Below are 13817 nucleotides of genomic sequence, written 5' to 3' on the forward strand. Positions count from 1 at the left end.
CAAATTCTTCTGAAAAAGTGTATGGGGTTATAGCAGACAAGGGTAAAATGCCTATCACAAAAGATAACCTATTTTACTCATCAATGAGCTGTGTGTCCTTTGACTTCTCAAGGTCCTGGAGAAATAGGAGTCCAGCGGGCAGTAATCTGTGGGGACCCCTACCTGTGCTTTAAGCATCGGGTAGTTTAAAGTAGCACGCTGCCCCTCCTTGGTTAGGAAATGATTTCTGAGCCCTTGTAGGGGGCAATACAGCATAGGAAATGCTGGGCTGAAGGATGAAAGTGTCTGTGCTGGCATGCTTCTGCCCTCAGGTTACAGTCTGGGGCCCTGCAGATGGAGGGACCCCCAAGCACTTTAACCTCTTGCCAGGACGGAAATGGAGGCGTGCCCTGAAGCCTCAAAATTTGTCAGGTCTCTGGTTTTTTTCTACGCCGCCTCTCTGCCCCACACACAGAAGGAAAGAGCACCTTGGCTCCCTTACCAGCAATATGGAAGAATGGCCCCCCGCTCCCCATCTCAGGATCACCCCCACCTCCAGCCCATAGGAACTCAGATGCTTGGAGAACTGCTGGCCTATGAAATCAGCGAGCCCATCCTGCCCCATCCTCTTAGAATATGCAGCCAGGGCAGAGTCTTGACTGAACTGATGAATCCTTTTCTTCGGGATGTGTTCTTCCAGTTTCATTTTCCTTCCCGTGTTGCCTTTATTTCTAGAATTCTGGGAGCCGTACTGATCATTGTTTCTACCCATCATTATTAAGGGAGAGATAGGGAAACATTCCCATGGTAACAGTTTCATCTCAGAATATCTGAATGCTATTAGCTGCTTTCCCCTCCAGGGAAAAGACTAGATTTTTTTTTTTTTTTTTTTTCATCTTCATCCTCAGAGTAGAGTTGACAACTCCTGTCTATCCTGCTGGGAGGCCTACCCAGGTCAGGAGCAGAGAGGAAAGCCCAGAGAACAGAATTTGTTTCCTAGCTGACCTCACTTTCTGAACAAAGTGAAAACATTTTTTAAAAAACTTAAAATTTATATGGTTCTCACATTGACCTAGGGAATGGCTGGTGGGAACACAGACGAAAATACCAGCTTCTTTACTCCAGGGGAAATCATCACCTGAGAGCACCCGAGATGGGCCAGCACAGATGTGGCTCAAAGCCCCACATGCCACGCTATCTTACTGCAGAGGAACATGGTTTGAGCAAATTCAGACATCTGTGCTGATCATCGGAGAGGCAGGGGAGAGGAAGGGACAAAAGGCACCATATTTTATATTCATGACATACTTTATAGCCGGCAAGGGACTTTTTGTATTGAAATAGGATGCTGAATGAGATGGGATGCATTTGTTTTAAGCATGTGTATTTGTTGTCTCACAGTTTTGGTGGGTCAGACATTTGGGAGCAGTTGAGTTGGGTGGTTCCGGGTCAGGGTCTCTGATTAGGTTACAAACTGCCAGCTGGGGTTACAGTCATCTGAAGGTTTGACTAAGGCCTCAGAATCCCTTTCCAAAATGGTTCACTCACATGGCTGTTGGCGGGAGGCCTCAGTTCCTCACCACATGGTCCTTTCCCCATGGGGCTGCTTGAGGTCATGGCGGCTCCCTTCACCCGAGAGCAAGTGATCCAAGAGATAGAGAACAAGGAAGAAGCTGAGTTGTCTTTTGTGACCTAGTCTTAGAGGACACACATTGCTTCTGCCATATTCAGTTCATTAGAAGTGAGTCACGAAGTCCAGCCCACACTTAGGAATCGAGGTCCACCTCTTGAAGGAAGGAATATCAAAGACTTTGTGAACATATTTTTAAATTGCTATATCATAGTAGTTATGAAAAAGAATGAGTCAGTGCTATATGTACTGATAATGAAACAATCTCCAAGATACATATTCAGTGAAAACAGCAAGATGCAGAACATTGAGTAAGTTTGGATACCATTTGGGGTTTTTAAAAGCGATGAAGGATATATATGCAAATATACCTATGTATGCTTTCATATACATAGATTATCTCTTGGGGGATATTTAGTAAACTGGCCTCAAGGAGGAGGACTGGGGACAGAGGTAGGAGAGTGATTTGCTTTCTGTACCTTTTGAATTTTATTTGTGCAAGCATTTCTCTTCAATGACAAAATAAAATTTAATTTTAAAAATTGATTAAAATAATAGAAATAAAGGGGCACCTGGGTGGCTCACTTGGTTGGGCCTCTGACTCTTGGTTTCGGCTCAGGTGACAATCTCACGGTTTTATGGGTTTGAGACCCACGTCGGGCTCTGCGCTTATAGGGCAGAGCCTGCTTGGAATTCTCTCTCTCTCCCCCTCTCTCTCTGCCCCTCCCCCACTTGTGCTATCTCTCTCTCTCTCTCTCAAAATAAATAAAATAAACTTAAAAAAAATGACAGAAATAGGGGCACCTGGGTGGCTCAGTCGGTTGAGTGTCCGGCTTTGGCTCAGGTCATGATCTCACGGTTGGTGGGTTCAAGCCCCACGTCGGGCTCTGTGCTGACAGCTCAGAACCTGGAGCCCGCTTCGGATTCTGTCTCCCTCTCTCTCAGCCCCTCCCCCCACCTCAAAAATAAATAAACATTAAAAAAAGATAACAGATATAGATAACATTGTTGAAAGAACTCAGAGCAAAAGAATGACCAGCTTGAGATAGAGTTCATTTTTAAAAGCTACCAAGGTAGATGATCTGGGGGGTGTTAATGTGCTTGCTTGCTTATTTATTTTCTTTGAAGCCAGTTTGCTTTCTTTGAAGGCATGTGTTGAGACAGGAGGCTGGAATCATGATGTTCAAGGAAAATAGACCGAGCTCTCTGAAGGAGGGCTCTTGGAAGAGAACTTCCTCGAGCTCCCACACCATCTATATACCCACCTACCTGTATTTGTATGTGGCTAATGTACTTTCTTTCCTGTTATTACACATAAACTGTCCACAAGGCAGCCCATTACTTCAGCACTGGATTCCAGCCCCTCTAATTTACTCCAGCAATTCTCTCTACCTCTTTCTCTCTCTCCCCTCCCACACCCACCCTCCTTCATCAACCATTTTTCCTCCTGGATCTCTCTATACAAATATATTGTTATCGCGGCCATCTGAAAACATTATCTTCTTGTCCTCATTCCTCTGTTCCCCTTTGTTGCTTGAAAGTTTCTCCTACATCTCCTCCTATTCTCTTTTGAAAACTTGGGATATAATTCACATACCACAAAGTTCACCTGCTTAAAGTGTGTGATTCAGTATATATCTTCACAAAGTTGTAAAATATTCACAAAATTGTAAAACTGTCACTGTGATCTGATTTCAGAACATTTCATCACCCCAAAAAGAAACCCCATACACGTTAGCAGTCACTGCCCCCCACCCCCCTGGCAAACACTAACATACATTCTGTCGCCATGAATTTGCCTATTCTGGATCCTTCATACAGATGGAATCGTACAATGTGTGACCTGTGTCTCTGGCTTGTTAGCATGTTTCCACAAGGTATATCCATGTTATAGCATGTATAAGGATTTCATTCCTTTTTATGGCCAAATAATATTTCATTGCATGGATATCCCACATTTTGCTTATCCGTTCATCAGTCGATGGATTTAGGGGTTGTTTCCACCTTTTGGTTATTACGAACAATGCCGCTACGAATATTTGTATCCAGGTTTTTGGGTGGACATACGTTTTCAGTTTTCTTGAGTATATATTTAAGAGTGGAATTGCTGGGTCATGCTTTAACTTGTGTTTAAAATTCTGAGTAACTGCCGGACTGTTTTCCAAAGCAGCTGCAACATTTTACATTCCCACCATTCTTTCCCACTGTTAACACTTGTGATTGTCCATCTCGCTTTTGTAGCCATCCCAGTAGGTATGAAGTGGCATGTCATTGTGGTTTTTGATTTGTATTTCCCTAATGACTGATGATGTTAAGCATCTTTTCGTGTGCTTATTGGTCATTTGTATGTTGTCATTAGAGACACGTCTATTCAAATCTCATGCCCATTTAAAATTTTTTCTTGCCATTTGCAACTACGTGGACGGAACTGGAGGGTATTATGCTAAGTGAAATTAGTCAGAGAGAGACAAATATCATATGACTTCACTCATATGAGGACTTTAAGAGACAAAACATGAACATAAGGGAAGGGAAACAAAAATAATATAAAAACAGGGAGGGGGACAAAGCATAAGAGACTCTTAAGTATGGAGAACAAACAGAGGGTTGCTGGAAGGTTGTGGGTGGGGGATGGGCTAAATGGGTCAGGGGCATTAAGGAATCTACTCCTAAAATCGTTGTTGCACTATATGCTAACTAATTTGGATGTACATTAAAAAACAAATAAAATTAATAATTTTTTTCTTTTTACTAAGCTATAAGTGTTACATATTCTGAATGCTACTCCTTTATCACATATATGATTTTCAAGTGTTTTCTCCCATTTTATGAGTTGTCTTTTCATTTTCTTGATTTTCTTTGAAGCATTTAAGTTTTTTTTAAATTTTTAAATGTTTTTATTTATTTTTGAGACAGAGAGAGAACAGAGCATGAGCAGGGAAGGGGCAGAGAGAGAGGGAGACCCAGAATCTGAAGCAGGCTCCAGGCTCTGAGCTGTCAGCACAGAGCCCAACGCGGGGCTCGAACTCACAGACTGTGAGATCATGACCTGAGCTGAAGTCAGATGCTTAACCAACTGAGCCACCCAGGCGCCCCCCGCATTTAAGTTTTTTTTTTTTTTTAAGTTTTTATTTATTTATTTGGCGGGGGAGAGAGAGAGCATGAGCAGGGGAGGGGCAGAATCCCAAGCAGGCTCCTCATTATCAGTGCAGAGCCCAGCGCAGGGTTCGATCCCATGAACCATGAGATCATGACCTGAGCTGAAATCAGGAGTTAGATGCTCAACTGACTGAGTCAGCCAGGTGCCCCATAAGTTTCCTTTTTTAAGTAGTCTCAACACCCAACATGGGGCTCAAACTCATGACTCTGAGATCAAGAGTCACATGTTGTACTGTTGAGCCAGCCAGGTGCCCCTAAAATTGTTCTCTTAATTTCATTTTCAGATTATTCACTGCTAGTATATAGACATGCAATTGATTTTTATATATTTACCTTATATCCTACAACTGAGCTCTAATAGTTGTGTGTATGTGTGTCTGTCTGTCTGTATTCCTTAAGCTCTTCTATACATAAGATCATGTCATCTGTGTATAGAGATAGTTTTACTTCTTCCTTTTCAACCTAGGTTCCTTCTATTTATTTTTCTTTCTTAATTGCCCTGGCTAGAACCACTGTACAATATTAAATAAAAGTGATGAGCAGACATCTTTGTCTTATTCCTGGCCTTGGGGGGGAAATATTCCATCTTTTCAGCATTAAGTAGGTTATTAGCTGCAGGTTCTTTATAGATGCCCTTTATCGGATTGAATAAATACACTTGTATTCTTTGTTGAGTGTTTTCATTATGAAAGATGGTTGGGTTTTGTCAAATCCCTTTTCTTATCTATTGAATAATATTTTGGGTTTTATCCTTTATTCTGTTAATATGATGTTTACATCATTTTTTTTTAAGTTTGAGAGAGAGCCGTGGGGAGGGGCAGAGAGAGAGGGAGACGGAATCCCAAGCAGGCTCCATGCTGTCAGCAGGCCTCCATCCCACAAACCATGAGATCCATGACCTAAGCTGACATCAGGAGTTGGACACTCAACCAACTGAGCCACCCAAGCACCCCTTACATTGATTTTTGTAGGTTGAACCAATATTGCAATTCTGGGATAAATCCTACTTACTTAACATGGTGGGATTTGTACATAAAAAGGACTTTAGGTTGGCTTCAGTTTGCTAGTATTTTGTTGAGGGTGTTTGTATCTATAAGATAAGGCCGATTGATCTGTAGTTTTCTTGTGATATTTTTGTCTGGCTTGGGTACCAGAGTATTACTGGCCTCACAGAATAATTTGGGAAGTGTTCCATCCTCTACTCTTTTTTGGAACAGTTTGTGAAAGAGTGGTTTTCCTATTTTGTCTTGAATCCACTCTAATCAGGCTTTTTGCCTGCACTATTGTGCCGAAACTGCTCTTGTCAAGATTTCCAATGACCTCCACATCGCCAATTCAATGGTCCGTTCTCAGCCATCATCTTAAACTCATCAGCATCATTTGATACATTTTCTTCTTGAAATACTCTTTTCTTGACTTCCGTACTTCCGTGGTTTTCTTTCTGTATCATTGACCACTCTTTGTGAATCTCCTTTGCTAGATTCTCCTCCTTTATCAGATTTTTAATAAAGGGACCACAGGCCTTGACATTTTTCTGTCTTTTTTCAGACTTTTGGTGATTTCATCTGCTCTCCTGAATTTAAACACCAATTATGTGCTGAAGATTCCCAAATTTGGAGCCTATATCTGTCTCTGGATTTATATGTCTCCTGCCTAGTAGACATCTTAATGGGGATTTTGAATGTACATCTCAAACTTATCACGTCCAAAACAAAACTTTTGATTTGTCCCACGAAAACCTGCTGTCCCACCATCTTCCCCATCATATTCAGTGCAACTTCATCCTTCCAACTGCTCAGACCAAAAATCTTGAGTCATCCTTTTTGGCTCCTTTCTTTCTCTTATTCCCTACCCATTCCATTAGCAAATCCTGTGTGGACCACCTTCAGAATAACCAGAGTCTGAGCACTTCTCACCACCTCTGTGAATAGATTATCACCCTGGTCTTTCTCCAGCTGGGATTGTTGGAATAGGCTTCTCACTGGTCTCCCTGCTTCTCTCTTTGTTGGCATTCAGTCTATTCTCAACGTGGAAACCACGCAGGAGTTTTTGTCATGCATAGATGTTGAGTTTTATCAGATGATTTTCTACATCTGTTGAGATGATCATTGTGCTGTTGTCTGGGTCGTTTTGTTTTGGTCTGTCAATGTGGTAAATTACATTGATTTGCAAATGTTAAACCAACTTTGCATTCCTCAGATTAACCCCATTTGGTCATGTGTATCCCCCTTTACATATATATTACATTTGATTTGCCGAAATTGCAAGAAAGTTTGAATCTATGATCATAAAGGATATTGGTATGTCATTTTCTTTTCTTATAATTTTTTTCTGGTTTTGGTGTCCAGGTAATGCTGGCCTCATAGAATTAGTTAAAAAGTGTTCCCTCCTCTTCAGTTATCCGGAAAAAATTGTGCAGAATTGGTATTTACTTTTAACCCATCTTTTTTTCTTTTCTTTTTTTTTTTTTTTTTTTTTTAAGATTTTACTTTTAAGTAACCTCTACATCCAATGTGGGGCTTGAACTCACAACCCCAAGATCAAGCGTTGCATGCTCCACCGACTGAGCCAACCAGGTGCCCCTTAACCTATTTTTTATTTAAAGTAACTTTCTTGTTGGTGCGCCGGGGTGGCTCAGTCGGTTAATGTCCGACTTCAGCTCAGGTCATGATCTCGCAGTTTGTGGGTTCGGGCCCCATGTCGGGCTCTATGGTGACAGCTCGGAGCCTGGAGCCTGTTTCAGATTCTGTGTCTCCCTCTCTCTCTGACCCTCCCCCATTCATGCTCTGTCTCTCTCTGTCTCAAAAATAAATAAACGTTAAAAAAATTTTTTTAATAAATAAAGTTTCTTGTAGATGGCATATAGTTAAATTGTGGTTGTTGTTGTTTTATATCCAGTCTTTTTTATATCTAGTCTTTTAGTGCTTGCTTTAGGATTTATAGTGTATAGCGTTAGCTTATCTCCATCTACCTTCAAGTGATATTATACCACTTTACGTACTATATTAAAATCTGTGGACAATACAGATAAAAGAGATTAAGAGGTACAAACTTCCAGATATAAAGTAAATAAATCACAGAGAGGACAAGTACAGCACAGAGAATATAGTCAGTAAGATTGTAAAAACATCCTATGGTGACAGATGATGACTACGCATATCATGGTGAGCGCTGAGTATTGTAGAGAATTGTTCAGTCATTATTTTGTATAATCACATTCCATGTTAATTATACTTCAGTACTAAGAAAAAGAAACAACAACAAACAATAAAAACTTGTAACTGTGTATTTCTGTTTCTCCTGTCCTGGCCTTAGGGCTACTATTGTCGTATATCTTATTCTCAAATATGTTGTATGCCCCATGATTCAGTGTTACTATTTTTGTTTTAAGAAATTCATTATCTCTGGGGCGCCTGGGTAGCTCATTCGGTTGAGCGTCCGACTTCGGCTCAGGTCACGATCTCGCGGTTTGTGAGTTCGAGCCCTGCGTTGGGCTCTGTGCCGACAGCTCAGAGCCTGGAGCCTGCTTCAGATTCTGTGTCTCCTCTCCCTGCCCATCCCCCGCTTGTGCTCTGTCTCTCTCTGTCTCTCAAAAATAAATAAATAAATATAAAAAAAATTTAAAAAAGAAATTCATTATCTCTTAAAGATATGTGTATATATATATATATATATATATTAAGATTTTATTTAAAAAATTTTTAACATTTATTTTGAGAGAGAGTGCATGAGTGAGTGGGGGAGGGGTAGAGAGAGAGGGAGACAGAGGATCTGAAGCAGGTTCCACGCTCTCAGCGCAGAGCTTGATGCGGGGCTCAAACCCATGAACTGTGAGATCACAACCTGAGCTGAAATCAAGAGTTGGAAGCTCAACCGACTGAGCCACCCAGGCGCCCCTATTTATTTAAGTAATCTCTATGCCCAACGTGGGCCCTGAACTCACGATCCCGAGATCAAGAGTCACAGGCTCTACTGACTGAGCCAGCCAGGCATCCCTCCTAAAGACATTTAAATTAAAAAATAAATAAATAAATAAAAGACAGAGGGGCGCCTGGGTGGCTCAGTCGGTTACGTGTCCAACTTCGGCTCAGGTCATGACCACCAGGTGCATGAGTTCCAGCCCCACATTAGGCTCTGTGCTGACAGCTAAGGGCCTGGAGCCAGCTTTGGAATCTGTGACTCCCTCTCTCTCTGTCTCTTTCCCACTCACACTCTGTCTCTCAAAAAATAAATACATGTTAAAAAAAAAAAAAAAGAGAGACACATACTTAAGTACCCATCTATTTTTTCTGGTGTTCTTTGTTCCTCTGTATAGAGCCAGATTTCTCTCTGATATCATTTTCCTTCTGCCTAAAGTTCTTCTTTCACCATTTCCTATAGTGCAGGCCTGCTGGTGGTGACTTCTTCCAGCTATTATACGTCTGGAAAGTATTTCACTTTCATTGTTTAAAGCCATGTCACTAGGTACAGAATTCCAGGGTCACAGCACCTTAAAGATCTTGCTCCACTGCCTTCTAGCTTACGTCGTGGGTGGCGATAAACATGCTGTCATCTTATCTTGGTTTCCATGTGTCTAAAGTGTCTTCCCCTCAGGCTGCTTTTGTGATTTTTCTCTTTATCACGGGTTTTAATCAATTTGATTAAGAAGTGCTTTTGTGGGGTGCCTGGGTGGCTCAGTCAGTTAAGCGTACGACTTCAGCTCAGGTCACGATCTCGCGGTCTGTGGGTTCGAGCCCCGCGTCGGGCTCTGGGCTGATGGCTCAGAGCCTGGAGCCTGCTTCCGATTCTGTGTCTCCCTCTCTCTCTGCCCCTCCCCCGTTCATGCTCTGTCTCAAAAATAAATAAATGTTAAAAAAAAAAGAAATTAAAAAAAAAAAGAAAATTAATTAAAAAAAAAGTGCTTTTGTGTATTTGTCTTCATGTTTCTTGCACTTGGGGTTCATTGAAGTTCTTGCATCTGTGTGTTTATAGATTTCATCAGGTCTAGAAAATTGTTGACCATTATTCCTTCCTATATATTTTTTTTCCTCTCCCTCTTCTTCCTGGGACTTCAAACATACATAAACATAAGCCTATCAGGCTGCTCACTGTCCCACTGCTCACTGATATTCCATTAATTTTTTTTTAGTCTTTTTCTCTCTCTGTATTTCATTTTAAATAGCTCCTATTACTGTGTCTTCAAGTTCACTAATCTTTTCTTTTCCTTCTGTTAATCTTTTTCTTTAATTTCTATTTATCTATTTATTTTGAGAGAGAGAGAGAGAGAGAGAGGCAGAGAGAGAGAATCCCAAGCAGGCTCCACTCTGTCAGCACGAAGCCCGACACGGGGGCTCAATCCCACAAACGTGAGATCATGACCTGAGCTGAAATTAAGAGTTGGACGTCACCCAGGCACCCCGTCTTCTGTTAATCTTATTCAGCGTATTGTTCATCCAGATATGCATGGGACTTTTCATTTCTGCACCTTCCATTTTAGTCTCTTTTATATCTTCAAATCTCCCCATCTTCTACTTTGGCCTATCTTCAGGCTTCTGTCAACATAACAGCCAGAGTGAGCCTATTAAAATGTAACATCCTACTCCTTGGCTCAGAACTTTTCAGGGGCTTCTCATCTTATTCAGATAAAAAGTCATATTTTTAAAATGACTTAAAAAAAAAAAAAAAACAAGTTAGAGAGGGAGGGAGCCAAACCATAAGAGACTCTTAAAAACTGAGAATAAACTGAGGGTTGATGGGGGGGTGGGAGGGAGGGGAAAGTGGGTGATGGGCATCGAGGAGGGCACCTGTTGGGATGAGCACTGGGTGTTGTATGGAAACCAATTTGACAATAAATTTCGTATTATTAATTAATTAATTAATTAAAATAAAATGACCGACAAAGCCCTATGTGACTTACTCTGACTTCATCCATTCTCTCTTTGATTTTATCTCCTCCCCTCACTCCTCTCCATCTACTCTGACATCCTTCTATTCCTGGAATATATGAGGCATGCTTCCACCCCAGGGCTTTTGCACTTGCTTTGAGCTCTGCCAGAAATGCTCATCTCCCGTATATCCACATGCTTTAGCCTTCACTTCCTTCAGGGTCTTACTCAAATGTCACCACCATTAAGATCTTCCCTTCCCCCATTTTAAAAACTGCAGTCTCTTTTCATATAGGCGTTTCCTGAATCCTTGCTTTATTTTTCTCATCATCTTACACACTGCACTCTTTTATTTAATTAATTGTGCTAGTTAGTCTCAACACTGTTAGCTCTGAAAGGGCAGAATTTTCATGTGTTTCGTTCACTGCTTTACCCTCTGCTCCTAACACCGTAGTACTTGGCACATAGCAAGCACCCAGATATTTATTCAGCGAATAAATGAGAGTCTGTCAGTACAGAGGGTGGAGGAAGAGTTTAATAAAAAGGGAGAAAGGGGCCCTTGGGTGGCTCAGCCAGTTAAGCGACCCGCTTTTAAGTTCAGCTCAGGTCATGATCTCATGGTTTGTTAGTTCAAGCCCCACATCAACAGCAGGGAGCCTGCTTGGGATTCTCTGTCCCTCTCTCTCTGTCCCTCCCCTGCTCATTCTCTCTCTCTCTCTCTCTCTCTCTCTCTCTCTCTCTTTCTCTCTCTCTCTTTCAAAATAAATACATAAACATTAAAAAAATAAATAATAAAAGAGGGGAAATTAACACATACTACAGGGCCGTTTCTAACGTCCTTTCTCCATATCATTCAATTCTCATAACTAAGAGGCACAGGCCCTATTATAAATATAACAGAACTTCAGCTAACGGAGTTAAAATCACACCTCTCGGGACAGTTAAGTAGCAGGACTGAGACTCAAACCAGCACCCTCTGTCAGTTGCCATGACTGAGGTTAGCGCCCAGTCAACAAGGCCTTAAGGGCTAGGCCTTAAGCTCCTTTCAACTTTGATTTCACTTGTGACCATTTCCCCCAAAGAAGGAGCAGGGTTTCTGCTGCAGGCTTGGTACAAGCAATTCCCTGATTCTGAGTTACAGCAACCTAAGAAAACTCCAGCACGGCAGAGTGAAGACACCACCTGCGGATACCCATGAGAGCCTGGGACTTATTTTTAGCCAGAATAGGAAAAGTGCCGGATATCTTCTAGGAGAGCTGGCAGCTGGCGGGCTGCTGATACAGCTGTGTTTATGTAAGCTGGTGGCAGAGGAGAGTAAGAGGGTTAGCAAGGAGGCAGGAGGTGCTGAATCCACCTGACGCTTGCTGATGCTCTGATGTCCAGTGCCTTTCGCTGGAAAGTTGCGAGTCAACCGTTACCGCTCAGGAGAGAGGGTCCCGCAGAACCTTTGGAGACTGCAGAGAACATGGGAGCCCCTGACTCCCCCGAGTCAGCATTTGTTGAAGCGGTCCCTTACAAGATCTCTCCCCTAGTTCCTGGCCTCTTCCTGCTCTATTATCCAGGAATAAATAAGAACAGAAGTGCATTCAAATAATGCGTCTATAAAGCACGGCAGTTCATCTGATTCTGCCTGTACTGCTCAGACGTGCCAGGTGAAAGCAATCTCCAATACCTCATCCTACAGAAGTTGTCAAATAGTGGGCTCCCGTTTTCTCATGGGGCAGCAGAACAAAGTTCTTTTTTTAAAGACATTTTTAAATATTTATTTAGTTTTAAGAGAGAGGGTGAGCAGGGGAGGGGCAGAGAGAGAGGGGGACGTAATATCCGAAGCAGAATCCGTGTTGACAGCAGAGAGCCTGATGCGGGGCTCGAACTCACGAACCACGAGATCGTGACCTGAGCTGAAGTCAGACCCTTAACCAAGTGAACCACCCAGACGCTCCAGAACAAAGCTCTTAAAGGAGTCATCTGTGGGCTCTTCTTAAGAATCAAGGTCGAACTTTTTCTAGTAGGGATTTTGTTTTTACGTTGAGTTATGAAAATTTTCAAATATAAACAAAAGCAAAGCAAATAGTGTAATGAACCCTCATGTATCCCTCATCCAGCTTTAACAGTTAACATAGCCAGCCTTGTTTCATCTGTGCCCCCACCCACTCTGAAATTATTTTTCAGTAAATCCCAGACAGCACATCATTTCATCTGAAACTATTTCAGTGTGTACCTCTGAAGTATGGGTAATCTATAAAAAATAAACAACCACAATACTGTCTTCACACTTCAAAAATGATGAACAATTTCTTAAAATCAAATATAGAGGGTTAGAGTTCCCAAATCGTCTAAACAAGCTTCCCCCCACCTCCCCTCGCTTTGTTTAAATCAGTATCTCAAAAAAGGTTCATCTCTTTCCTCTCTTCTTGGCAATTTATTGCTGAAGAAAGCAGGTCATTTTTCCTATAGAGCTTTCCACAGTCTGGATTTTTCTGATCGCATTCCCCATGGTGCTGTTCAACATATTCCTGTATAAATTTATTAATTTGTTAGCTGTCAATTTGGTTCCTGTAAATTGGTGGTTAGGTCCAGAGATTTGATGAGGCTCAGGTGCAATTCCGTGGCAAAAAATGTATCATAGGTTGCAGTGCCTGGCTGGCTCAGTCGGCAGAGCATGTGACTCTTGATCTCAGGGTCATGGGTTTAAGCTCCGCATTGGGTGTAGAGATTCCTTTAAAGAATACCTCAAGGTCATGCTGTGTACTTGTGTCGGAAGCAGCAAACGTCTGGGGTTTGTGTGTGTGTGTGAGATTGTTAGCAGCCTGGAATCATTGCCTCGACCCCATTAATTGACTGATGCCTCATGAATTTTCAGGAACAAATGTGGCTGCAGTGGCTGTCTCTGAGTAATGCATTCAGAAGAGCCTTTCCTGGAGAAGGTGTTGTTTGTCATTTCCGAGTCATGAAGACAGGCTTGGGAAACTGCGCTGGAGGCTGCGCTATGGCGCTGATCCGGGGCGCTTTAGGGAAACCGGCTTCTTGTGTTTGGTCAGCTCCGTGCGGTGTTATGACGGTCTTCCCCACTAGAGGACACTGTGGCTCCAGGACTTCACGTGATTCCTGGTCAGAGTTGTAACCTGGAGGCCCAGAGAAGAAGGCCAAACCTTTGGTGTGCATTTATTAGGCACCAACTGTGT

The 13817-nt window shown here is 42.1% G+C and overlaps 1 protein-coding gene across 1 annotated transcript in view; it reads left to right on the plus strand.

Annotated features, from left to right (window-relative positions):
* The window catches only part of RHOT1 (ras homolog family member T1), a 92071-nt gene extending 78530 nt beyond the window's left edge, over nt 1–13541 (plus strand). The window contains exon 19 of the mRNA XM_042965877.1: nt 13496–13541. Within this exon, the coding sequence (XP_042821811.1) occupies nt 13496–13526 (31 nt within the window). The 3' untranslated portion in view covers nt 13527–13541. The remainder of the gene's footprint in view (nt 1–13495) is intronic.
* Nucleotides 13542–13817: the final 276 nt, after the last annotated feature.

Source organism: Panthera tigris, chromosome E1, assembly GCF_018350195.1.
Source record: "Panthera tigris isolate Pti1 chromosome E1, P.tigris_Pti1_mat1.1, whole genome shotgun sequence".
NCBI classification, from domain to species: Eukaryota; Metazoa; Chordata; class Mammalia; order Carnivora; family Felidae; genus Panthera; species Panthera tigris.